Source organism: Oryx dammah, unplaced genomic scaffold (assembly GCF_014754425.2).
Source record: "Oryx dammah isolate SB20612 unplaced genomic scaffold, SCBI_Odam_1.1 HiC_scaffold_26, whole genome shotgun sequence".
Classification (NCBI taxonomy): domain Eukaryota; kingdom Metazoa; phylum Chordata; class Mammalia; order Artiodactyla; family Bovidae; genus Oryx; species Oryx dammah.
In genome coordinates, this window is record NW_024070210.1 from 85,578,863 (window position 1) to 85,606,225 (window position 27,363).

At 46.6% G+C, this 27,363-nt stretch overlaps 1 protein-coding gene across 2 annotated transcripts in view; it reads left to right on the forward strand.

Annotated features, from left to right (window-relative positions):
- Nucleotides 1-27,363, forward strand: part of LOC120852508 (integrin alpha-11) — a 139,096-nt gene that overhangs the window by 19,900 nt on the left and 91,833 nt on the right. For both annotated transcript variants that reach the window (XM_040225785.1, XM_040225784.1), the window contains exon 2: nt 21,013-21,124. In XM_040225785.1, coding sequence (XP_040081719.1) covers nt 21,013-21,124 — 112 coding nt within the window. The remainder of the gene's footprint in view (nt 1-21,012; nt 21,125-27,363) is intronic.

Sequence of the window (27,363 nt, forward strand, 5' to 3'; positions counted from 1 at the left end):
CCAGGATCTGATTGTCATTTTTAAAAGATCACCCTGGAATCGAGGCACCAGATAGAAGATTGGTGTTTATTAAGTCCAGGCAGAAAAGAATGAGAATAACTCGGACCAGGTGATGTCAGAGGAAACCGAGAAGAGTGGGCTTGAGAGGGCTGGAGTGGGTAGAGCCTGCAGGCTTTGCTGATGGGAAGTGGAGGAAAATCCCAAGGAAGGACCTCCAAGCTTCTGACTGGAGCAGCGGGGTGGGTGGTAATGCCAAGCGCATTGATGGAGAGACTCAGGGAAAAGCCAGTTTGGAAGAGAAAACCTCAAGTACCTCTTCGGTTGTGTGAAGTGAGGGATGCTATAAGACATCCAAGTGAAAACATTCTAGGGGCAGCTGGATGTTGGTCGTGGGACTCAGAAGGCAGGGCAGGGCTGGGCTGGGCTGGGCTGGGCTGGGGTTCTCAGGAGCCCAGGCCACTTTGGGGTGACTGGAGGAAGGCAGCAGCCCAAGGCACACCACACTCAGCCAGATACTACGGTGGATATTTGGGGTCACATCTGATTCCAGTTTTCCACACAGCTTGGGGTATGTGTGTGTGTTTTAGTTAATCAAGACTTCATTGTACTTTTTTTTTTTGCATACTTCTGACTTTTTATTCAGTTTGTCATATACACATAAGATCTGTATCTATGTAATACTTTGTTTTTCTTTTTTTTTTAATTTTTTGGTTTTTAATTTTTACAATGTTGTGTTGATCTCTGCTGTACAACGATACAAATCAGCCATGATTATACATATATCCCTCCCTCTCGACCCTGCCTCCCATCCCCGCATCCCGCCCCTCTAGGTCATCACAATAGGAATTCATCACGTCACTGCTGGTGTGTTTTAAAATCCTTCAGAGCAGCTCTTGAAAGCTTAAAGAAGGAGCTCCATTTTGATCAATGTCTCTACCTAGAGAGGAAGATAAATGATGTAAGGCAGAAAACTCCACTGGCTTTCATGAAACTGGGAGTCTTATTCCTGACAGAGGTGATCCGTGTGTTCTCTGAAAGCATGGGATGGCTGTCCAAAGCTGGGAGTGAAAACAATGTTAATTACAGCAAATTTCAGCGTGGTGTTTCTGATTCCAGTTTTTAGGCCTGTTTTCCATGAGCTTGACATCTGCTTAACCAACACATTGGCAGACTCCTGTTTTTAAAAAAAAAAAAAAATCAAAAGGGCAGATTTTTGCTCTCACCAGCACTTGCTCCGACTTTCCATCTCCAGCCTCTGGATGCTGATGCGAGGGTCTCTATTCAACCGCATCCACCTGCCCCCAGCAAGCCTTTGGTTTCTTCTGCAGACCCTTTGTAACGGAGCTCCCACTGAAAAAGACTGCCTAGCCAATGTCTGTTGGTTTCTGATTTAGAGAATTCTTCCTTCTACAAGGCTGTGAATGCTTTGGAAAGTTGAGGGGATGTTTTGATAAGTCACACATTAGCGAACATGTGTTTGTATAGCACAAAATATGACACTGGGGGAACAGAACCATTTTATTTTATTTTATTTTATTTTTAAATATATATTTTTATTTACTTGGCTGCATCGGGTCTTAGTTGCACACGCGGGATCTTTGGTAACAGCGCACAGACTCTCTAGTTGCCGTGCCAGGCTTAATTGCTATTTGGCCTGTGGGATCTTAGTTCCCCAGCTAGGGATCAAACCTGTGTCTCCTGCCCTGCAAGGCAGATTCTTAACCCCCAGACCACCAGGGAAGTGCGGAACAGAACCATTTTAAATTTTTTATTTATTTATTTCATTTTTTTTTTGGCTATGCTGGGTTTTTGTTGCTGTACACAGGCTTTCTCAAATCTTCCCTGGTGGCTCAGAGGGTAATACATCTGCCTGCAATGCAGGAGACCCAGGTTTAATTCCTGGGTCAGGAAGATCCCCTGGAGAAGGAATGGCACCCCACTCCCATACTCTTGCCTGGAAAATCCCATGGACGGAGAAGCCTGGTAGGCTACAGTCCATGCGTTTGCAAAGAGTCGGGCACGGCTGGTGGCGTCACTTTACTCGCAGGCTTTCTCCAGCTGTGGCTAGCAGGGGCTGCTGCTCATTGTGGTGTGCAGGCTCCTCAGTGCAGTGGTTTCTCTTGTTGCGGAGCACCGGCTCTGGGTGCCTGGGCTTCCGTAGCTGTGGCGCACAGGCTTAGTTGCCCTGTGGTGTGTGGGATCTTCCTGGACCAGGGATCCATCCTGTGTCCCCTGCACTGGCTGGTGAGTTCCTAACCAGTGGGCTACTGGGGAAGGCCCAGAACCATTTTCTGATGAAAGAAGGATACTGAAGTAGGGGAGAGAGGTCGGCGGGTCAGGCACCCAGCATATATCATGGGGACACACAGAGCCTGGCTGGAGAGCAGAGGCTGAGTGGACGGTGTGTGTGGGGGGGGTGCTGTGGGCAAAGGGAAGGCTGTCTTGTGTCCCATCTGCTCACGTCCTTCTTAGATGTGCACTGCATTCTCAGTTGCTCAGTTGTGTCCGACCCTGTGTGACCCCACGGACTGTAGCGCACCAGGCTCCTCGGTCCATGGAATTCTCCAGGCAAGATCACTGGACTGGGTAGCCGTTTCTGATGAGCTCATCCATAGCCATTCATTCACTTGTTCATTCTTTTTTTTTTTCTGTTTTTTTTTTTTTTTTATTGAAGGATAACTACTTTACAGGATAATTGTTTTCTGTCAAACCTCAACATGAATCAGCCATAAATATACATATATCCACTCCTTTTTGAAGCTTCCTCCCATCTCCCTCCCCATCCCACCCCTCTAGGTTGATACAGAGACCGTTTCAGTTTCCTGAGCCATACAGCAAATTCCCGTTGGCTATCTATTTTACATATGGTAATGAAAGTTTCCATATTACTCTTTCCATACATCTCACCCTCCCCTCCCTTCTCCCCATGTCCATAAGTCTGTTCTCTGTGTCTGCTTCTCCATTGCTGCCCTATAAATAAATTCTTCGGTACCATTTTTCTAGATTCCATATATATGTGTTCAGTTCAGTTCAGTTCAGTCGCTCAGTTGTGTCCGACTCTTTGCGACCCCATGAATCGCAGCATGCCAGGCCTCCCTGTCCATCACCCACTCCCAGAGTTCACTCAGACTCACGTTCATCGAGTCCGTGATGCCATCCAGCCACCTCATCCTCGGTCGTCCCCTTCTCCTCCTGCCCCCAATCCCTCCCAGCATCAAAGTCTTTTCCAATGAGTCAACTCTTCGCATGAGGTGGCCAAAGTACTGGAGCTTCAGCTTAAGCATCATTCCTTCCAAAGAAATCCCAGGGTTGATCTCCTTCAGAATGGACTGGTTGGATCTCCTTGCAGTCCAAGGGACTCTCAAGAGTCTTCACCAACACCACAGTTCAAAAGCATCAGTTCTTCGGTGCTCAGCCTTCTTCACAGTCCAACTCTCACATCCATACAGGACCAGTGGAAAAACCATAGCCTTGACTAGATGGACCTTAGTCGGCAAAGTAATGTGTCTGCTTTTGAATATACTATCTAGGTTGGTCATAACTTTTCTTCCAAGGAGTAAGCGTCTTTTAATTTCATGGCTGCAATCACCATCTGCAGTGATTTGGGAGCCCCCCAAAATAAAGTCTGACACTGTTTCTACTGTTTCCCCATCTATTTCCCATGAAGTGATGGGACCAGATGCCATGATCTTCGTTTTCTGAATGTTGAGCTTTAAGCCAACTTTTTCACTCTCCTCTTTCACTTTCATCAAGATGCTTTTTAGTTCCTCTTGACTTTCTGCCATAAGGGTGGTGTCATCTGCATATATGAGGTTATTGATATTTCTCCTGGCAATCTTGATTCCAGCTTGTGTTTCTTCCAGTCCAGCGTTTCTCATGATGTGCTCTGCATATAAGTTAAATAAGCAGGGTGACAATATACAGCCTTGACGTACTCCTTTTCCTATTTGGAACCAGTCAGTTGTTCCATGTCCAGTTCTAACTGTTGCTTCCTGACCTGCATACAGATTTTTCAAGAGGCAGGTTAGGTGGTCTGGTATTCCCATCTCTTTCAGAATTTTCCACAGTTAATTGTGATCCACACAGTCAAAGGCTTTGGCATAGTCAATAAAGCAGAAATACCATATTTATCTTTCTCTTTCTGACTTACTTCACTCTGTATAATAGGTTCTAGGTTCATCCACCTCATTAGAACCTTGACTCAAATGCATTCTTTATTATGGCTGAGTAATATTCCATTGTGTATATGTACCACAGCTTCTTTATCCATTTATCTGTCGATGGACATCTAGGTTGCTTCTGTGTTCTAGCTATTGTAAATAGTGCTGCAACGAACAATGGGATACATGTGTCTTTTTCAGTTTTGGTTTCCTCGGGGTATATGCCTAGGAGTGAGATTGCTGTGTCATATGGTGGCTTTACTCCTAGTTTTTTAAGGACTCTCCATACCTTCTTCCATAGTGGCTGTATCAATTTACATTCCCACCAACAGTGCAAAACCATTTCCTTTTCTCCACACCCTCTCCAGCATTTATTGTTTGTAGACTTTTTGATGAAAGCCATTCTGACCAGTGTGAGATGATATCTCATTGTGTTTTTGATCTGCATTTCTCTAATAATGAGCATCGTTGAGCAAATGTTGATATGTTCATTAGCCATCTGTATGTCTTCTTTGGAGAAATGTCTGTTTAGGTCTTTTCCCCACTTTTTGATTGGGTTGTTTGTTTTTCTGGTATTGAGTTGTATGAGCTGCTTGTTTATTTTGGAAATTAATCCTTTGTCAGTTGTTTCATTTGCTATTATTATTTCCCATTCCGAGGGTTGTCTTTTCACCTTGCTTATAGTTTCCTTTGCTGTGCAAAAGCTTTCAAGTTTATTCAGGTCCCACTTGTTTACTTTTGTTTTTATTCCTGTTACTCTAGGAGGTGGGTCATAGAGGATCTTGCTTTATGTCATCGAATGTTCTGCCTATGTTTTCCTCTAAAAGTTCTATATTTTCTGGTCTTACATGTGGGTCTTTAATCCATTTTGAGTTTTTCTTTGTGTATGGTGTTAAGAAGTGTTCTAATTTCATTCTTTTACATGTAACTGTCCAGTTTTCCCAGCGCCACTTATTGAAGAAGCTGTCTTTGCCCCATTGTATATTCTTGCCTCCTTTGTCAAAAATAAGGTGCCCATAGGCCCATGGGTTTATTTCTGGGCTTTCTCTCTTGTTCCACTGGTCTATATTTCTGTTCTTGTGCCAGTACCATACTGTCTTGGTGACGGTAGCTGTGTAGTATAATCTAAAGTCAGGAAGCTTGATTCCTCCAGCTCCATTCTTCTTTCTCAAGACTGCTTTGGCTATTTGGGGTCTTTTGTATTTCCATATGAATTGTGAAATTTTTTGTTCTATTTCTGTGAAAAATGCCATTGGTAATTTGATAGGGATCGCATTGAATCTGTAGATTGCATTTGGTAGTATAGTCATTTTCACAATACTGATTCTTCCTACCCAGGAACATGGAATATCTCTCCATCTGTTTATGTCATCTTTGATTTCTTTCATTAGTGTCTTATAATTTTTGTGTACAGTTCTTTTGCCTCCTTAGGTAAGTTTATTCCTAGATATTTCTTTTTGTTGCAGTGGTGAAGGGGATTGATTCCTTAATTCCTCTTTCTGATTTTTCATTGCTAGTATTTAGAAATGCAAGTGATTTCTGTGTATGGATTTTGTATCCTGCAACCTTGCTAAATTCACTGGTTAGCTCTAGTAATTTTTTCTGATACTACCTTTAGGGCTTTCTATGTACAGTATTGTGTCATCTGCAAACACTGAGAGCTTTACTTCTTCTTTTCCAATCTGGATTCCTTGTATTTCTTTTTCTTCTCTCATTGCTGTAGCTAGGACTTCCAGAACTATGTTGAGTAATAGTGGTGAAAGTGGACACCCTTGCCTTGTTCCTGAGCTTAGAGGGAATGCTTTCAGTTTTTCACCACTGAGAATAGTGTTTGCTGTAGGCTTGTCATGTCACTTGTTTATTCTTCAGTCTGTTCTGTCTACTTTGTTGTGAGCCTGTGCAGGCCTCAGGGGGGAGGAGGGACAGAACCCTCTCAAGTTCATTTAAAGTCACTTCCCTTATGGCACCAAAGGCAAGGTTATCATAGGGTCTTCAGATCTTTAACTCAAATGAAAGCTTCCCAAAGAAAACTATTGCTGGTCCAGCTGGAAGGGTGTCATTTTAGGGTGTGGGTAGAGGGTCTCACCCGACCCCACTAACAAGAGCTCTCCGCTGCCCTGCCTGTCCTCTCAGAGACACAGCCAGCCTTGATGAAGATGCTCAAAAGCAGTAAAGGAGGTAGAGCCTTGGAAACAGACGGGAAGCAGACCTCAGCACCAGTACATGGGCCTGGGGCAAGTCGGTCTCAGACCTTTGGCTTCCTCAGTTATTTAATGAGGATAAAAACCCCTAATCACTTGTTAGAATTAAATGAAATACTGTTCTAAGGCACCTGACCCATCCTGGCCCTTGGTGGGTGCTCTGAGTGTGGCAAGAGATCTTCACCAGGAGATTCAGAGAAGGAATGGAACATGAGCCCTGCCCAGGTACTGGGGAGGGCTAAATCCCCCTCTACATGTGTCCCTCCAGCTAGAAGACCTGGGTCCCAGCAGAGCCTCCATTTCCCATTGGTGGAAGGAGCCCTCAAGCTACGCTGTGTGTGTGTTCTTTATATTTGTCGAGCAGCAGTAACTCTAGGCCCCAGAGGGATGCAGGGACAGCCTATGGCATGGTTCCATCCCTTGGACTCTCTACCGTGGGGAGTCTCTGCAGTGGGGAGGGCTGGGTTGAGAGGCAGGACAGGCAGGGAAGGTGCAGGATGGGCTGGGCAGGTGGGAGGTGGGTAGGTGGGCAGGGTGAGTGGGACTTGCACTGGGTCCCTTGGGTGCAGGATAAGGTTGACAGCATGAGCAGGTGTGCAGGGGCAGGAAACTGAGGGCAGAGCCTTGGAGGGGGAGGGGCAGCCAGAGTGCCTGCAGTGTAGACAGTGTTAGGGGCCGCCGGCTGGGGTCTGATGAGGGATGAATGTATGAGTTCTCTCCCTGTGGTCATCTCTGCACACACGTGAGGGCTTCCTCCAGACTCGGCCCTAATGGGACCCCGAACTCTCCAGCCACGGTGGCCCACCCCCTCATCGCACACAGGAGGAAGCTTTCTGACTCTGACATGTACTTTTTCACATGTTTAACATTCAGGAGACATCAAAGTACATATTGATTCAGGTTCTTCCTCCTGGGAAGGTGGACATGTGGCCACAGCCACCCACAGCATAGCTGCTGGCAAGCTCAGAGCTGCTCGCAGCCAGAAACAGCAGTGGGTGTGGACTGGGGATGCACTGGTTCCTGGATGAGATCACTTCCCGAGATTCCTCTAAGAAACAAGTGCTCTGCTTATTCCATGGGGAGGGATGACGCCTTTCCACAGAAGTCTCTCATTCCCTCTTCCTGCCCTCCCTGTCCACTCTGGGGATAGAGCTGGTCCTTCAGACAGAAGGCACCTCTCTCCTGTAAGCTCATCCCTCTCTCTGGACTCCAATGGGGAGAAATCATTGCCTCCTGTGATTACCAACCCCCATCAGCCCTCTCTGACTGATCCTTTGGCTACACGTGCATGTATACACATACACGCACACTAGGCGCTCCCGGCGAGCTGTGTTCTGACCAGCACGAGGCCAGGGGAGCCAAGCACAGGAGACGCCATTCAGAGATAAAGGTCTTGCCTGCTTCTTCAGCAGAGGGAAGAAGGAAGGATTGGCTGGTGATATTAGTGGTTGGAAAAATATGAAGCAGAATGGACTCCATAGTGTTTCCTTCTGAGAAAAAGACAGAGAGCCATGAAGCCACATCCAGAAGGCAGTCATTTGTTAAGAAATCAGATGCTCAGTTGATTAGAGAAGCTAGGAAACCAGAGGAGAGGTCTTTGCCAAGAGCAGAGAGGAGGTCTTTGTCACTTGGGGAGACCCAAGTGTGAGCAAGTTTGCTCTAAAGCAGTGGCCTCCAAACGTTTTGGCACCAGGGACTGTTTCATGGAAGACAATTTTTTCACAAGGGTTGAGGGGGTAGGGAGGATGGTTTTAGGATGATTCAAGCACATTATGTTTATTGAGCACTTTATTTCTATTGTTATTACATCAGCTCCACTTCAAATCATCAGGCATTAGATCCCGGAGATTAGAGACCCCTTCTTTAAAGACCAGGGCGTGCTCTAAAGCACCAGGGCTTGGTGGTAAAACTGGCTTGGTGTCACCAGACCTCCCCCACCTGATCACGACCTCCAGCCCTAGCAGCAGAGCAGTGCCGGTTCAGGGCAGAGCCACTAGGGGGCAGGCAAGAGGGTGTCACAGCTCACTTTCATAAGTGGTTTGAAGCTGAGGAGCACTTGTATTGGACCCAAGTACTAGCGAGGAGGGAAAGCATGCCTTCCTGTTGACCCCAGTCCTGGCAGGCCACCTGATAGAGACCCACAGGGGTGATGGCCATCTGCTTGCCCCTTGAAGTGCCCCTGTATCATCTGCCTACTCCTCCCCGCCAGAAGGGAGATGACTTTGGAAGTGAATCCAGAGGAAAAGGTCACACAGACTCAGAATATCCTGTCTGGATATTAGACCACCTGGTCCAGCTTCCTCATTTTCTATAATGGAGATCGAGGCCTGGCGAGAAGTAGGTTGTTCAACGTTCAGCCAGTCAGTGGCAGAAGCCAGGAGGGGACCCAGGTCTTCTGGTGCCCAGCCTACTTCCGCTCACCACAGCAGCCCTAATTCTCAGGAGTTGGGTTCCCATCCCCCCTTCTCTGAGTTCTAGAACCAGCTGTCCTAAACTCAGGAGTCCATCCTCTGGCCTTTGACCCTGACAGTAATGCTCCAGCCATGTCTCCCTTCTAAAGGATCATAGCTTCCATGACTAGAAGATTCAAGGGAGAGAAAAGTTTATGTCCAAGGTCAAGTAACCAGATAATCAAGGATTTAATACATCCTCAGTTTTGAAATAAGAGGAGTCTGAAGGGAACTATGTCTCCTGCCCATTTGCTCTAAATTTTCTCACTGATGGACTTCCCTGGTGGCCCAATGACTAAGACTCCATGCTTACAATGTAGGGGGACTAGGTTCAAACCCCAGTCAGGGAACTAGATCCCACGTGCTGCAACTAAGACCCAGCATAACCAAAAATACATATTTTAATAAATAAATAAATTTTCTCACTGAGGTTTTAGCAACACAGTCCAACTCCAGGGCACACCTGGGCTTTCTTGAAAAGATGACCACATTGCCTGGATCCATACTAAGGCCTCCATCCCTTTGATATCTGGGTGTGCCCAGGAGCCACAGCCAGGGAAGTAGGGCCCTGGGGCCAGGTCTCCATGGTTCAAGCAAGGAGAATGAAAGCTGGGCCTGGATAATGTAGAGCGTTAGATGACAGTTTTCTTTAGTTCTCCCCCTTTGGCTTGGGAATGCAAAATGTAATCAGTTTTGCCTGGAGAGTTCCCTTCCTAAGTGTGTTTGACTTCAGCCAACATTAAGATGAGCTTGCATTCCTCCACACGGCCTGGCCTCCAGTTCTGTTTGCAGAGACTCAAGACAGATGCTTGCGTGTCGACAACTGGAAACTGGTTGTGTGTTTGCTCTAGAGAATCTCTCTGACGCGTGCCGGGGTTGGGCCTTAGGTAGAAGGGAGTAGGACGACCCTCTCATTTGACAGAGGGGGACACGGAGGCCCAGAAAGGCGTAGTGACTCTCTGTGGCTACTAGGCAAATGTAGCAACAAAGCTGAGATTTGAATGCAGATCACCCTGTGCCCTGGTCCAACCTTTGCAGGGCTTCACTTTGGGCTCTGGTGACATGCAAGCATAGCTGTTGGCTCACCCACCTGGCTGCAGACTCTGAAGACCACAGGTCATGTCTTATTTGACTTGGTGTCCCCGATTCCCAGCATGAAACCTGGAGCTTCGTAGCCCCAGATAGACACTTGTGGAATTGAAAGACTGTAGAGGAGGGTTATATGGAGGGAATGGTGGTGAATAGAGACAGGCATGAAAAAAGAAAAGCTCGTGACCTTAGGTAGATCCCCACCCCTCTTCTAGCCTGAGTTCTCTCACTGGTAACAGCAAGGGTCTTAGATACAATTAGGTGGTTCTCAAACTATGTTCCAGGATACCCTAGGGTTCAAAGAACTGTCTTAGGACTGTTCCTGCAGGTGGGAGCTGTTCCTTGTCCACTGTCCCTAAGCCCAGCCTCAGCTTCCTGTGTCTGCTTCTTATGTATAGGTTTTGTTCTCAAAAGGTGGGATTCACTGCCCCCCCCAAAAAAAAACCAAAGTTTTAGGACCTCTAGTCTATTTGATCTTTAAGATCCCTGCTTGTTCTTAAGAATAAAATCCTACTAAGTGACCCTTCCCTGATAACACATTTGTTGCACACCGTTTTTGGCCCTGTGGTAAATTGTCTGAGTTGGGGGGTGGGTTTCATGTCCCATGGCTGTGAGTCAGAGAGAAAACGAGGTACAGAAGGGCCCTGAGCCCTAGAATTGATGCTTGGGATCTATGTGTCTGCTGTTCCCGTGTCGGCCATTCCCGTGTCCCGATGAACCAAGACAGCCCAGCTGTAAGGCTCGGCGCGTGACTCAGGAAGGAGAGGTCACGACCCGCTTGCTAGGCCACACTGCTTCCTGACGGGCTCGGTCCCGGCCTCCCTGTGAGCTCTTGAGAAAGGAATGACTGAGATACTACCCCAATCACTGTGAGTCCCCAGTAGGTAACTCACGTTCCACCTCCTCCCTCACTGTCCACCATTTAAGAGCCAGACTGAGTCAGTTACCAATTGCTACAATAATGCTATGTAACAAATAACCCCCCACCCCGCCCCTGCCAAATCTGAGTGACACACATCATTATTTAGTTCACTTGTCTGGATCAGCTGGACGTCCAGCTGACCTAAGCTAAGCTCAACTGAGAGGCCAGCTGGCCTCACAGGGCTTGCTCGTACATCTGAGTGGATAGCTGACCCCAGCCAGGTATGGTTATGGAGTTCAGCTCCAAGTGTTTCTCCTCCTTTTTCTGGGATATGTGGGCCAGCCTAAGCAAATACTTCTCACATTGATGGCCGCAGTGCAAGTGGGAAAGCAGAAACAGACAAGATGTTGGCGTCCTAAGATTTCGGATGGAAACTGGCAAGCTTTCATTTCTGCCTCATATGGCTCAGCCCAGAGTTAAGTGGGGAGGTGTCACAGGCTTTGTTTATTGTTGTTAGGCGGAGCTGAACCTTCTACTTTAGTTCAACACGTTTTACTGAGGATCTCTGTGTCCCAACTCCTGCAGTGGGAATAAAGAGATAAACAAAACCCCATCCTTGTCTTCACAAGCCTTGGAGTCTTGGAATGGGGAGAAGTATGGAACTCATGGCACTCAGTGTTTACTTTTATTTTTTTATTTACTTATTTAATGGCTTCACTGGGTCTTCATCGCTGTGCGAGGACTCTCTCTAGTTATGGTACATGGGCTTCTAATAGCAGTGGCTTCTGTTATTGCGGAGCACAGGTGTGTAGGCTCAGTAGTTGTGACACCCAGGCTTTAGTTGCTCTGGAGCAGGTGGGATGTTCCCAAAGCAGGGATTAAACCCATGTCCCTTGCATTGGCAGGCAGACTCTTAACCACTGACTCACCAGGAAAGTCCCATTGCTCAACATTGAGTTTGGTTTTTTTTTTTTTAATATAAATTTATTTTAATTGGAGGCTAATTACTTTACAATATTGTATTGGTTTTGCCACATATCAACATGAATCCACCATGGGTACATGTGTTCCCCATCCTGAACCCCCCTCCCACCTCCCTCCCCATACCATCCCTCTGGGTCATCCCAGTGCACCAGTCCTGAGCTTCCTGTATCATGCATCGAACCTGGACTGGCGATTCATTTCAGATACGATATTATACATGTTTCAATGCCATTCTCCCAAATCATCCCACCCTCGCCCTCTCCCACAGAGTCCAAAAGACTGTTCTATACATCTGTGTCTCTTTTGCTGTCTCGCATACAGGGTCATCATTACCATCTTTCTAAATTCCATATATATGTGTTAATATACTGTATTGGTGTTTTTCTTTCTGGCTTATTCCACTCTGTACAATAGGCTCCAGTTTCATCCACCTCATTAGAACTGATTCATATGTATTCTTTTTAATGGCTGAGTAATACTCCATTGTGTATATGTACCACAGCTTTCTTATCCATTCATCTGCTGATGGACATCTAGGTTGCTTCCATGTCCTGGCTATTATAAACAGTGCTGCAATGAACATTGGCGTACACGTGTCTCTTTCAATTCTGGTTTCCTCGGTGTGTATGCCCAGCAGTGGGATTGCTGGGTCATAAGGCAGTTCTATTTCCAGTTTTTTAAGGAATCTCCACACTGTTCTCCATAGTGGCTGTACTAGTTTGCCTTCCTACCAATAGTGTAAGAGGGTTCCCTCTTCTCCAGCATGTATTGTTTGTAGACTTTTGGATAGCAACCATTCTGACTGGCGTGAAATGGTACCTCATTGTGGTTTTGATTTGCATTTCTCTGATAATGAGTGATGTTGAGCATCTTTTCATGTGTTTGTTAGCCATCTGTATGTCTTCTTTGGAGAAATGTCTATTTAGTTCTTTGGCCCATTTTTTGATTGGGTCGTTTATTTATCTGGAATTGAGCTTCAGGAGTTACTTGTATATTTTTGAGATTAATTCTTTGTCAGTTGCTTCATTTGCTATTATTTTCTCCCATTCTGAAGACTGTCTTTTCACCTTGCTTATAATTTCCTTTGTTGTGCTTTTAATTTTAATTTTAATTAGGTCCCATTTGTTTATTTTTGCTTTTATTTCCAATACTCTGGGAGGTGGGTCATAGAGGATCCTGCTGCAATTTATGTCAGAGAGTGTTTTGCCTATGTTCTCTTCTAGAAGTTGTATAGTTTCTGGTCTTATGTTTAGATCTTTAATCCATTTTGAGTTTATTTTTGTGTATGGTGTTAGAAAGTGGTCTAGTTTCATTCTTTTACAAGTGGTTGACCAGTTTTCCCAGCACCACTTGTTAAAGAGATTGTCTTTTCTCCGTTGTATATTCTTGCCGCCTTTGTCAAAGATAAGGTGTTCATGGGTGCGTGGATTTATCTCTAGGCTTTCTATTTTGTTCCATTGATCTATATTTCTGTCTTTGTGCCAGTACCACACTGTCTTGATGACTGTGGCTTTGTAGTAGAGCCTGAAGTCAGGCAGGTTGATTCCTCCAGTTCCATTCTTCTTTCTCAAGATTTCAGCGTTGAGTTTTAACTTCAACATTTAACTGTTCTCTAAACCCTTCCATGAATGGAGGTGTAGGCAGAAGGAGACTCACAATCCAGCGTCATTCCCCTGATGCCCCAGCAGTTCTCAAGGGCAGGGTCCAGATTTCCATCCACTGGAAGCTTCCAGAGGGAAGGCATAGTTACTAGGTCTCCTGTGAGGGCTGCAGGCCCCCAAGGGCAGGATCCCTAGAGTCAGAGGGCTCCCTGACCTGCAGCCGCCTCCTCTCCAGTGGAGGCCTTCCTCCTCCAATGGGCAGAAGCCTCTCTGATGAGGGGATCACATTCTCCCCACCCCCATCTCTTCTCTCATATCTCACCTGTGCCTTCTACAGGGGCCTAGAGATGGGGAGGTGACTCAGGCCTTGCCAGCAATGCTCCCAAAACTAGCGTTGCCTTCTTAGATGCCTGTCTTTGAAACAATGGCCCCAAAGAAGAAGGAAAAGACAGCTGGGATGATGACGGAGCCAGAACCGTCACGTTTTTGGTATTTGCTGCAGCAGAAGCAGCAGCAATAGAGGATGAAAATCAGTCAGGCGTCTAGAGCTCATTCGACTTATGCTGGAATGTGTAATTGCATTTTCCATAGCAAAAGGAGGTCCACGTTACCATTTCTTCTTCCTTGGCCAGAGTCAGGGTCTTTTCTCCTGCCGTGGCACACCGCCCCCCCCCCAATTTCCTATCTGTGATTTGCTTTTAGACCTGAAGATTCCTGGGGCCCATGAAGAACTGGGAAGGGCATTCTGATAACATTTCATCTTCCGTCACCCCCATCTCAGCTCCCACCATCCAAGGCAAACGAAAGCTCTTGCTTACACAGGTGTGTCTGCAACCCGGAGCAGGACCCAGAGAATGAGCAGAGGCTTGGCAGATGGATGGTGCCTGAGAGATGGTCACTCTCGGGTTCCCCGGGATAGCTTCCTCCTGCTGTCAGTTCTGGTGCTTCATCCAGACTTTCAAGGCCCTTGGGACTCTGGCTGCATCCATCTAATGCACCTGGTCCTGTGTATTCCACCTACTGTGATCAGGGATGCACCTGTCTGCTCTCTAGTGAGCAGAATCTGAGGGTGTGGGACCCAGGATGAGTGAGTTTTTAAGAAAGCGCAGGTGGGAGGAGGATCAGCCTGGATAAGACCACCGCAGTGAGGACCTCAAGTGACCACAGTGGGGAGGAAGGCTTGATGGTGGCAGGCAGGCTGGGGCAGGACTCGTGAGGCCTCCGAGGGCATCCTTCCACTTCCTAGCTACCTGCCTTCTTTGTGCGTCAGCTTCCTCACCTGTAGAGTGAGAATAATGATATACTTACTTCAAAAGGTTGTTTTGGGGCTTCCCTGGTATGGAACAACAGACTGGTTCCAAATAGGAAAAGGAGTCCATCAAGGCTGTATATTGTCACCCTGTTTATTTAACTTATATGCAGAGTACATCATGAGAAACGCTGGGCTGGAAGAAGCACAAGCTGGAATCAAGATTGCCGGGAGAAATATCAATAACCTCAGATATGCAGATAACACCACCCTTATGGCAGAAAGTGAAGAGGAACTAAAAATCCTTTTGATGAAAGTGAAAGTGGAGAGTGAAAAAGTTGGGTTAAAGCTCAACATTCAGAAAACGAAGATCATGGCATTTGGTCCCATCACTTCATGGGAAATAGATGGGGAAACAGTAGGAACAGTGTCAGACTTTATTTTTTTGGGCTCCAAAATCACTGCAGATGGTGAGTGCAGCCATGAAATTAAAAGACGCTTACTCCTTGGAAGAAAAGTTATGACCAACCTAGATAGCATATTCAAAATCAGAGACATTACTTTGCTGACTAAGGTCTGTCTAGTCAAGGCTATGGTTTTTCCTGTGGTCATGTATGGATGTGAGAGTTGGACTGTGAAGAAAGCTGAGTGCTGAAGAATTGATGTGTTTGAACTGTGGTGTTGGAGAAGACTCTTGAGAGTCCCTTAGACTGCAAGGAGATCCAACCAGTCCATTCTGAAGGAGATCAACCCTGGGATTTCCTTGGAAAGAGTGATGCTAAAGTAGAAACTCCAGTACTTTGGCCACCTCATGTGAAGAGTTGACTCAGTGGAAAAGACTCTGATGCTGGGAGGGATTGGGGGCAGGAGGAGAGGGAGACGACCGAGGATGAGATGGCTGGATGGCATCACCGACTCGATGGACGTGAGTCTGAGTGAACTCCGGGAGTTGGTGATGGACAGGGAGGCCTGGCGTGCTGCGATTCATGGGGTTGCAAACAGTCGGACATGACTGAGCGACTGAACTGAACTGGTGGTCCTGTGGGTAAGAATCTGCCTGCCAATGTAGGGGACGTCGTTTTGATCCCTGGCCCGGGAAGATCCCACATACGGAGAGGCAACTAAGTCCGTATGCCACAACACCCTAGATCTTGTGCTCCACAAGAAAGAGAAGCCCTCACCACAACCAGAGAAAGCCCACATGCAGCCACGAAGACCCAGCACAGCCAAAAAAGAAATACATACATTTAAAAGTTGGTGTGAGGATTAAATACATGTAGCATAGTACCTGGTGCCTAGTGAATTCTCTGTGCATGTGCACTGGAATTTTTCTTATTATTATCTAAATGGAAGGGAACTGTCTGTACCAGTCAGAGAGCTAGGAAGTAAACTAAGGAGAAAAAGGCCAACAGGTCCTAATTCTGGGAACAGGTTCTCAGATGGTGAGAAATCCATCAGACACAAGCCTCTCTGCATATTCCTAGTACAGGGCAAGGGTAAAAAGATAAAAAGTCATTCCTGGATGTTGCCCTGAATAGTGTATAGCTGGAGAAGAGAGCAGGGAAGATGTGGAAACTCCTGTCATCCACAATAGAAAGCGACAGGCTGTGAGCCACCCAGAGGAAGGTTTGCTCTGAATGTTGTAAAGAGGTGACATCAGAGCTGAGCCTCGATGCTTGAGAAGAAGGGAAGAAAGGCCTTCAGGCAGGGTGGACAGCGTGGGCAAAGGCACTGGGGCAGCTCAGACAGCAGGGAAACTTGATTCAGTTCCAAGATCTGCTGAGTGCTTTCCATACACCAAGCTCTGCCACAGGTTAGTTACCGCATTCAATCTTGTCGCCCACACGTTGAGGTTGGCATTATTATTCCCACTCTATAGATGAGTAAACGGAGGACCAGAAAGGAGTAGTCCCCGGCCCGGGGTCAGCCATTAATGAATGAATGTTGGAGCCAGGCTTCTAACAAGCCCCCACCCCGAACTCAAGGCCACGCTTTCTCTAGGCCTAGCTTCGCCCTCAGAGAGTCTGGCAGGAGGGCAGGAGGAACCAGGCCATTCCTGACACTTTGGCCCAGAAAGGCTGTTCTCTTCTCCTTTGACGGCCCCGCATTCACACTACGAACTCCTGCCTCTGTGCCACCTCGCTGATTCCTGCACATCACCTTTCAAGGCCAGGTTGTATCTCCAGAGTCTTCCTGACCCCCTGGCCCACAGCTGTCTCTCCCAACCCTGGCACTCGGGTGGCCACCTTGTACTTTCTCTCATCGAGGTTTCCTCAGGTGGCTCAGCAGTGTTTGAGGCCAGCCCCCACCTCGGTGCTGGGTCCAGCAACACAGACCCCATCTTGCCTTCATGGCGCCACTGTCCTGGTGGGGAGATTGGACTAATCAAATGATCACACCTGCTCTGTATAATTACTAACCAGGTAATTCTAAAGGAGGGGTCGCGGGTCACCTGTTAGTGAATTCAAGGGGTTGTTGAGATCATTAGACAAGATCTGATGTAATGGTGGAGTGAGGGTGGTCAGGGGAGCTCCCTGGGGAGGTGGAAGAATGGGACATGTGTGCTGAGATCTGAAGGAGAAGAGCAGATCAGATCAGATCAGAACTTCTCTGAGGAGAAGCTCATCAGAGAGATTCTGGCAGAAGAAATAGCGTGTGCGAAGGCCCCAAGACAGGAGGAAGCCAAGTGGGAGCAGAAAGACAGCCCTGGGGCCTGGGCCACAGGAAGCCAGAGGAAAACTTGACAAGAGGCTAGGGAGGCTCAGAGGGCTCCGGGGCCAGGGGACTGTGGGGTTTCTCCCAAGACCCTTGGGAAGCTAGTGGCAGCAGTGGGGCTGGTCCTGGGAGAGGGTGGAGTGGCCAGCATTGCTGCTCAGCCAAACCTCCCTAAGCTCTAGCGCGCACTCCCCGGGGCGCACAGGTGGTCTGGACGTGTGTCGGCCGGCATGCCTCAGCAGCTGGGATGGGGCCGCCCCACCTGGGGACCGTTCGGTGGCCTCCATCTTGGCCTGGATAGTGGGTCTGAGACCCAGTGGTGCTCGCACTGCACGCTCTGGATTCCCTGCCTTCCTGAGACTGGCTGATGCTTCTTCAAAAGAAAGATAAGCTGCTGGGAAAGGGAGCAGCAGCTGATGTAATTTTGGCCACAGTCCACAGGAGAACAAGCCCAAGAACTGGCTTTTCCCCCCGCTGTCATCAATATAAGGGCAGTGAAGTGGCCAGCTGCCCAGCCAGGCTCCCGGAGTCTCTGCAATCGGTCTGCTGATTCCCATCAGAAACAATTTTGTTTTGTTTTGCTGGTGCTTGGGGTTCTGAGAAGAGTACATTCCCTGAGAATGAAAGCCATCCGCCGTGAGGGGAGCAGTCCAGAGATCTTGTCAGGAGGCACGGTCCAGGGTGTCAGACTTGACATCACTTTTAGGAAATCTGTACTCTGGTTGGTTCGTTTGGTCAGAAGCAAATGCCAACTTGAGGAAGAAACCAGCACTTTGTAACTTAATGCCCCAGTCTTGAGACTGTTTGTCCTCTCCCTGTGGCCAGACTTCGCTAATCTTGTCCCAGGGGGTTGGGGGTGGGTACTGGGGGAGATAGGACCTGTCCTAGACGGAGCCCCCCGCCCAGAGTGAGTGGAAGAGCACAGGGCCACTGGCTCCTCTCCCATCTGCTGACCCCAGCCAAACCCAAAGAAGACATAGGAGGTGGGACCCGAGGTCAAGAAAGGAGACCCCTTTCTCTGAAAGGAATGTTCCTGCCCCCTCTTCCAGGGGTAACACAGAGCCTAGAGCCCCGAGCGGTCTCATCATGGAAGTGTTCTAACCTCCTCCCAGCCGAGCAATTCAGGACAAATTAACCTCCCAGAGATATGATAATATCTATTTCACGGGGTTGGTGTGTGATTTAAGTAAGTAATATAAAATTACTGGTTAGATACCTAGAATAGTGCCCGGAATATATTAGTGCTCAGTAAATATTTTTACTCCTGTTCCTCATTGAGGGGAGAGAGCATCCCAGGCAAATGCAGGTCCTGGTCTCTAAGCATTCCATCAGTATCTGTTGACCACTGATCATGATCTAGATCTTGATTCAAGGCACTAAGTATATGACACTCAGCAGTGTCTCTCTGCACTTAGAGGACACAAGAATATTATGAAATATCAGCTGTGTGACAATCAGATACCTCTGTAACGTGTTAGGGATAAGTGCTATGAAGACAAATGAAGAAAGAGATGAGAGTGACAGGGTATCCTGGTGATGGACAAGATGACATTGAAACAGGGACCCTAAAGTAGTCATGTATGGATGTGAGAGTTGGACTGTGAAGAAGGCTGAGCACCGAAGAATTGATGCTTTTGAACTGTGGTGTTGGAGAAGACTCTTGAGAGTCCCTTGGACTGCAAGGAGATCCAACCAGTCCATTCTGAAGGAGATTAGCCCTGGAATTCCTTTGGAAGGAATGATGCTAAAGCTGAAACTCCAGTACTTTGGCCACCTCATGCAAAGAGTTGACTCATTGGAAAAGATTCTGATGCTGGGAGGGATTGAGGGCAGGAGGAGAAGGGGACGACCAAGGATGAGATGGCTGGATAGCATCACAGACTCGATGGACGTGAATCTGAGTGAACTCCGGGAGTTGGTGATGGACAGGGAGGCCTGGCGTGCTGCGATTCATGGGGTCACAAAGAGTCGGACATGACTGAGCGACTGAACTGAACTGAACTGAACTGAATGATGTGGGGGAGTGAGCACTGCTAGTAACTCAGGGAGGAGCATCCAGGCAAAAGGAAAGGCAGCCAGGGCAAAGATGCTGAGCAGGGACAGGTCTGACACATTCTAATAACAGGAAAGGGACAGTGTGACTAGAGCAGAAGGAAGGGGGACAAGAGTAAATGAGGGGCAGAGGGAACCAGCTGGGGTTCCTTCGGGGAATCACAGGGCCTGGCAGGTAAGGAGTTTGGCTTTGACTGTGGGTTGCTGGAAAACCAATGGAGGGTATGGAGCTGGAGTCATGGGATCCAGCAGGTCTTGGAAGGATCCTTCCGGCCATGTTTGCCCAAGATGCACTGATAGTGGAGAAGACCTTGAAGACACAATGTACATCTTGACTTCACTGGCCCTCACCTCCCTGCCAGCCTGGGAATGGTGGGGTAGGTCTGGATTTCCTGACTGCCAGGCACACCTGCCTCTTGCTCAGGGTCCCCTCACTCTGCTGGGCTTGGGTACAGGAATGGGAGGACCACGGACCACCAGAGGACATTCCCAGGAGGCCCCAGGGAGCCAGATAAAGTGTTTCCCCTGCAGTCAGGGAATGTGTATGGCCTGTGCATGTATGTGTGTGTGCACGTCCATGTGTGGGCATGTGTTCGTGCACATATGTGCCTCTCTGAATGTGCATACGTGCACATGCGTGTACCATTTCTGGGGCAGAGTTGGAGAGTTCCGCAGGTGACACCAGTGTCTCCCTCTGCTCTGTGACATGCCCACATTGGCCAAGGACCAGTGATCCTTCATCCCCCTGTGTTCACCTGATCGGGCCCCTCTTCCCCAGGGCTGCCTGCTGCTGACCAGGCTAATAAGTTCATTCGTGGCTGGGCTTTGTAAATAAGGCAATGGTGATTAACACATGAGAGGAATGGCAATGATATTTTGTCTGCTGTGCTCTGTTAATTGTTGTTGTTCAGTCACTAAGTCGTGTCTAACTGCCTCAAGGCTTTCCACTAGGCAGAATCAGTTAATTGACCAATTAGGGGCCAAGGTGAAAGGGTTTTACGGGACTTTTCCTGCTGTGCCTCAGCTGCTGCAGCTGAGCAGTGGCCCTGGCTGTGGCCAGGCGGAGCTTTGCAGGTGGATTCAGAAGGAGAGGGCCAGCCAGAGCACTGGAGCCGTGTCCACTAGGACCCCAGGCCTGGCTGGGGCAAAGGGGGTGGCAAGAGAGGTGGGAAGTCAGCTCCTTGACTACGTAGCAGTCAGAGGTGAGAGAAGGGAGGAGTAGAGAGAGAAGGAGGAGAGGGGAGGGAAAAGACAGAAAAAAAAAAAAAAAAAAAACACGCAAGAGGAGACCAGCAGAAGTTAGCAGCAGAGTTAGAGGAAGGAGTGATGGAGGAGGCCAGGCACTGTCCCTTCACTGTGAGGCCAGGGACTCTTTCGGGGAAGGACAAGGTCTTACCCTTCAGACCTGCCTGGTCTCTAAGAGGAGGCTTTAGACCTGTGCCTCCCCTACCAGATTGGCTCCCCCCAGGGCAGGGGATGGGCTCCCCAAACAGGGACTGTGTTAACCAATACTGGGGGCTCCCCAAGGATAGGGATGCTGACTCCATCCACGGCCGAGACCCTCCAAGGCAGGTGATCTGCTGGGGGTGGCCGGTCACGGCCCTGGGACCAGGATATCCGCCTGCCTGACCTCTCTCCTCCCCTCTCAGGGTTCACGGCCACCTTCAACATGGACACCAAGAAGCCCCGCGTCATCCCCGGCTCCAGGGCCGCCTTCTTTGGCTACACGGTGCAGCAGCATGACATCAGCGGCAGGAAGTGGTGAGTGAGAGCTGCCACCCCTCCCCCACCCCCCTTCACAGCCCTGCACCTCCCCCCACCCAGGCCCCCCATGGGCTGACAGCACAGGCCCTCGCATGCAAATGCCCCCCTTCCCAGGGCCTTGACTTCCTGTCCTGGGGCTGCCTAGGATCTGCCCTGTCTTTGAAACCATGAGCATCCCCTTCACAGGCCTCCATCTTCTCATCTGAGAAATGGGAATGAACACCCTCTTTCTTCTGGTTATGAGACAGCACAGGCAGCAGGCACCAAGAACCAGTAATCACCCCCTCTCATCCCCTCTCAGGGCCCCAGGCTCTCATCAGCAGGGGCAGCACTTCTGGTTGTGGCTGTTGGGAGAGCTGTGAAAGGTGGAGTGTCTCTGCAAGGATGGATGTGCTCAAAGCTGAAACACAGGCCCCAGTGGGGCAAAGGGAAGTGAGAGAAGGCTAAGTGTGGGGAGAGGACCTCCCTGGGGCGGGTGCAGTCAGGAGGCAGGAAGAGTCAGCCTCCTATTTCCAATATAACTTTGCTGGATTATATTTCACATGTTACATAATTTACTCATTTCAAGTGTCAGCTCAGCGATTTCTTCTGAAATTTACCAAGTTGTGCAGCCATCACTACAAATCAGTTGTAGGACATTTTCACACACACCCCATTTATTTAAGAATGTATTCCCATATCAAACAGCAAGATTCAACAATGTAAAAGCCACAATTACTTTTGTACCGACCCAGTAGTATCTCGTGGTGAGTTTAACTGGCATTTCTCTAATGACTAACAATGTTGAGTAATTTTTGTGAATTTATTGGCCATTTTGGTATCCTATTTTATTATGTGTCTGATTCAGTCTTTTGCCCATTTAAAAAATTGTGTTGTATGTATTTTTCTTAATAATTTATACAACTTAAAAAATATATATATTCTATATACAAATCCTTTGTCAGAGAAAAGCATTGCAAAGAACTTCTCCCTGTCTGTGGCTTGCATTTTCATTTCCTTAATGGTGTCTTTTTGTGAACAGAAGTTCTTTAATAAAGTCTAATTTATCACTCTTTTTATAGTGTCTTGTGTGTCCCATTTAAGAAATGTTTGCTTCCCTCAAGATCATGATACTTTCCAGAAGTATCTTTTTTCCTCTTTTTTCTTCCAGAAGTTTGATGTTTTTGCTTTCTCATTTAAGTCAGTGGTTCATCTCAAATAAATGTTTGTATGAGATGTGAGATAAAGGTCAAAGGTGTTTTTTTTTTTAATTTAAAATATGGATATCCAGTTGATCTAGCACCATTTGTTAAAAGACTATTTTCCCACTGAATTGTAGTGTCGTCTTTGTTGGAAATCAGGTGACCCCTATACTTATGGGTCTATTTCTAGCTCTGTTCTAATCTGTAAAATAGAAAGCTGCCTTGGTTACTTAGCTTCAGAGAAAGTCTTGAAGTTAGGTAATGTGAATTCTTCACATTTGTTCCTCTTTGACAAGATTGTTTTGGTTATACTAGGTCTTCCGTGTTTTCCTATGAATTTTAGAATCAGCTTGTCAATTTCCCCTCATCAAACTTGCTGACATTTTGATTGGGATTACATTGAATTTATAAATCAATTTGGGGAGAAATGAAGTCTTATTAATACTGAGTCTTCCAATCTATGAACATGTATATGCCTTCACTTACTTAGTTTTTTGTTTGTTTTCTTTAGTTCTACCAGTTTATTGCTACCAACCCGTCACCCTCCACCCTCATGCACACATGCTCAGTCATGTGACCCCATGGACTGCAGCCCGCCAGGTTCCTCTGTCCATGGACTTTTCCAGGCAAGAATACTGGAGTGGGTTGCCATTTCCTTCTCCATACTTACTTAGTTTTTAAAATTTCTCCTTTTAATAGTGCTTTGAAATTTTCAGTGTAAAATTCTTGCATATCTGTTATTACTTTGGTTCCTAGGTACTTGGTATTTTATGCTAATTAAAAGGGACTGTTCTTTTTTAAAATTGGAATGCTTTTATTTCATTTTGGTAGTATAGTAAAATACAACTGATTTTTGTGTATTTACATTATATCCAGCAATTTTACTAAACTCATTTATTTCTATCTTGTGTCTGTAGATTCTTACGTATTTTTATGTATACAAGCAGATCATCTGAATTAATTGTTAGTTTTGTTTCTTCTTTTCTAATCTTCATAGCTTTTATTTCTGTTTCTTGCCTAATTGCAGTAGCTAGGATGTGCAGTTCTAGGTTGAATAGAAGTTGTGATACTGAATGTGCTTTTCTTATTTCCTTTGTTAAAGGGAAGACTATATTTCATAATTAAATAAGATGTTAACTATAGTTTATTCATTTGTTTGTTGTAGATATCATCAGATTAAGGAGGTTTTCTTCTATTCCTAGTTTTCTGAGGTTTATTTGTGTGTGTGTGTGTATAAATAGTTATGGAATTTTATCAGATTTTTTTCTGCAAAGATTGAGATGTTATGTGGTTCTTCTTTATTCTGTTAATAATGTTAATTTGGAGAAGGCAATGGCACCCCACTCCAGTTCTCCTGCCTGGAAAATCCCATGGACGGAGGAGCCTGGTGGGCTGCAGTCCATGGGGTCGAGGAGGGTCAGACACGACTGAGTGACTTCACTTTCACTTTTCCCTTTCATGCATTGGAGAAGGAAATGGCAACCCACTCCAGTGTTCTTGCCTAGAGAATCCCAGGGACGGGGGCTGCCGTCTATGGGGTCACACAGAGTTGGACATGACTGAAGTGACTTAGCAGCAGCAGCATACATCATATATTCATGAGGTATATTGTGCAGCTAAATGTACCCAATGCATTCTTTTTTTAAATTTTTTTTTACATCTAATGTATTCTTAATTATATATGTTTTATTTTGTAATTCCTGAATCTCTGTTTGATTTTTTATAGACTCTAATTCTATTAAAATAATCTTTCTCCCGTTTGTCCATCTTTTACTCTATTTTTTAAAACATATTAATAACAGTGATTTTGAAAACCTTCTTGGCTAACTCCAATATCTGGATCATCTCTGGCTCTGTTCTTAGTGACTATTTTACCTTATGGTTACGAGTCACTTTTTCCTGATTATTTGCCTGTTTAGTGTATATTTTTTAATTCTGTGCAGAATATTGTGACTAGTACACGGTAGAAGCTATAGATTGTGTTACTCTCCTTTAGATAATGCTACATTTTGTTCTGATAGGCAATTAGAACACTGGTGAAACCACCTAGAATTTACCACAGCTTGGTTTGGGCCTTGGTTAGGGCAGGTATCATCTAGTTGTGCCCTTACTCCTAAGGTGCTTCCCTGATGGTTCAGACGGTAAAGAGTCTGACGGCAATGCAGGAGACCCAGGTTCAACTTCGGGAAGATCCCCTGGGGAAGGGAATGGCTACCTACTCCAAAATTTTTGCCTGGAGAATTCTATGAAAAGAGGGGACTGGTCGGCTACAGTCCTTGGGGTCACAAAGAGTTGGAGAGGGAGGGATTGGGGGCAGGAGGAGAAGGGGACGACCCAGGATGAGATGGCTGGATGGCATCACTGACTCGATGGACGTGAGTCTGAGTGAACTCCGGGAGTTGGTGATGGACAGGGAGGCCTGGCGTGCTGCAATTCATGGGGTCGCAAAGAGTCGGACACGACTGAGCGACTGAACTGAAATGAACTGAGCGATTAACATTTTCTTTTACTTACTCCTAAGGCGCAGTCTTTACTCCTAAGGCATGAATTTGGGGGGATCTCAACTAAAAGCCCACAGCATTCATTAAAATTTATTTTTGACTAGGCATGAACCCTAACATCTCCCAAGTACTGGGAAGCCTCTAAAATCTCTGCCCCACTTCTCTGATAAATTTTCCAGAGTCTCACACCATCCATGCACAGCTTAGGGGTCATCCAAGGACCCTGAGGGAAAATGTTAGCAGAGTTTGGGGGCCTTTTTCCCTGTGACTGTCTCCTTTCTACCTGCCCCCACCAAATCCTGGTCATTTTTTCAGTCCCCACTCCAATCCCTCTTTCCTCCACCCTGCAAGTCCGCTGTTCTCTGTCTGGACTCCTGTTCCCTGTGCTGCAGCAGGAAAGCACCCTCATCGAGAAAGCTGAGTAAATGTGGCTTCAGTGCCTGTGCTTCCCTTTATTCAAGTATTGAGCTCTGTACTGACTGCGGGCTGCTCCCTGAGCATAATTGTTTCATGTATTTTATCTAGCTTTCGTAGTTGTTAATGGCCGGAATTCAAAGTTCTCTTTCACATTCTTTCAGTTCAGTTCAGTTCAGTTCAGTTCAGTCGCTCAGTCGTGTCCAACTCTTTGCGACCCCATGTGCAGCATGCCAGGCCTCCCTGTCCATCACCAACTCCCGGAGTTCACTCAGGTTTATGTCCATCGAGTCAGTGATGCCATCCAGCCATCTCATCCTGGGTCGTCCCCTTCTCCTCCTGCCCCCAATCCCTCCCAGCATCAGAGTCTTTTCCAATGAGTCAACTCTTCACATGAGGTGGCCAAAGTACTGGAGTTTCAGCTTCAGCATCAGTCCTTCCAAAGAAATATCAGGGCTGATCTCCTTCAGAATGGACTGGTTGGATCTCCTTGCAGTCCAAGGGACTCTCAAGAGTCTTCTCCAACACCACAGTTCAAAAGCATCAATTCTTCGGCACTCAGCCTTCTTCACAGTCCAACTCTCACATCTATACAGGACCAGTGGAAAAACCATAGCCTTGACTAGATGGACCTTAGTCGGCAAAGTAATGTGTCTGCTTTTGAATATGCTATCTAGGTTGGCCATAACTTTTCTTCCAAGGAGTAAGCGTCTTTTAATTTCATGGCTGCAGTCCCCATCTGCAGTGATTTTGGAGCCCCCCAAAATAAAGTCTGACACTGTTTCTACTGTTTCCCCATCTATTTCCCATGAAGTGATGGGACCAGATGCCATGATCTTCGTTTTCTGAATGTTGAGCTTTAAGCCAACCTTTTCACTCTCCTCTTTCACTTTCATCAAGAGGCTTTTTAGCTCCTCTTCACTTTCTGCCATAAGGGTGGTATCATCGGTACATCTGAGGTTATTGATATTTCTCCCAGCAATCTTGATTCCAGCTTGTGTTTCTTCCAGTCCAGCGTTTCTCATGATGTACTCTGCATATAAGTTAAATAAGCAGGGTGACAATATACAGCCTTGACGGACTCCTTTTCCTATTTGGAACGAGTCTGTTGTTCCATGTCCAGTTCTAATTGTTGCTTTGTGACCTGCATACAGATTTCTCAAGAGACAGGTCAGGTGGTCTGGTATTCCCATATCTCTCAGAATTTTCCACAGTTTATTGTGATCCACACAGTCAAAGGCTTTGGCATAGTCAATAAAGCAGAAATAGATGTTTTTCTGGAACTCTCTTGAATATCACTTCCCCTGAGATACCTTCTCTGACCATCCCTTCCCATCACTAGATTAGTTGTACCCATAGAAATATATATCTTCTTTTTATAACATTTATCAGATGGATAGTAACTGTCTACTTTATTGTCTTACAGAAATCAGGGTATGATGCTCAAAAGAACACACTTTGAAAGACTGAATTAATGGTTTGAACCTCTCTCAGCCAGCCCAGACATAAAAGGCACACCATCTATGTTCTTTTTTTAACACTTATTTTTTGAAGTATAGTTGATTTACAATATACTGTTAATTTCTACTGTATAGGAAAGTACAGCATCCATATCCTTTACATGGTATGAAGAGTTAAAGATTAATTAGAACTGGCTTTTCTCAGATGGAATTTGTTTTGAGCAATATTTGTTTATTAAGCTTCTGTTAATATGTTTTACTAGACTCTGCAAAATATTGGTATGAGTAAGACTTGGTTTTACTCTCAAATAACTCACAGGCTAGTTGAATAATTGACACTAAGATCCTTGAAACAATGAAAAAACAATGCAAGACAAAATACAACCTGGTGTTAATTATGTTCATCTTTGTAAGACCACTTTCTCCATGAAGGCTTTCTGGCTCCTTCTCCTAGCCTAAAATGCCCTTACCCTGCCTAAGCCCTCTCTCTCTGATGGCCTGAGTCCCTTTCTACCTTGTGTTGGAGTCACTTAGGCCCACGGCTCCCCTCACTTATTGAATGCTAGTCTCATCTCCCTGTGGCTGCGAGCAGCCAGCCAGATGTCTTGCTCACAGCAGAAATTCAGCCAGAGTTTGCAAGGAGAAATCTCTGTGGCTGAAGTCTTTGGGAGGGCTTCATA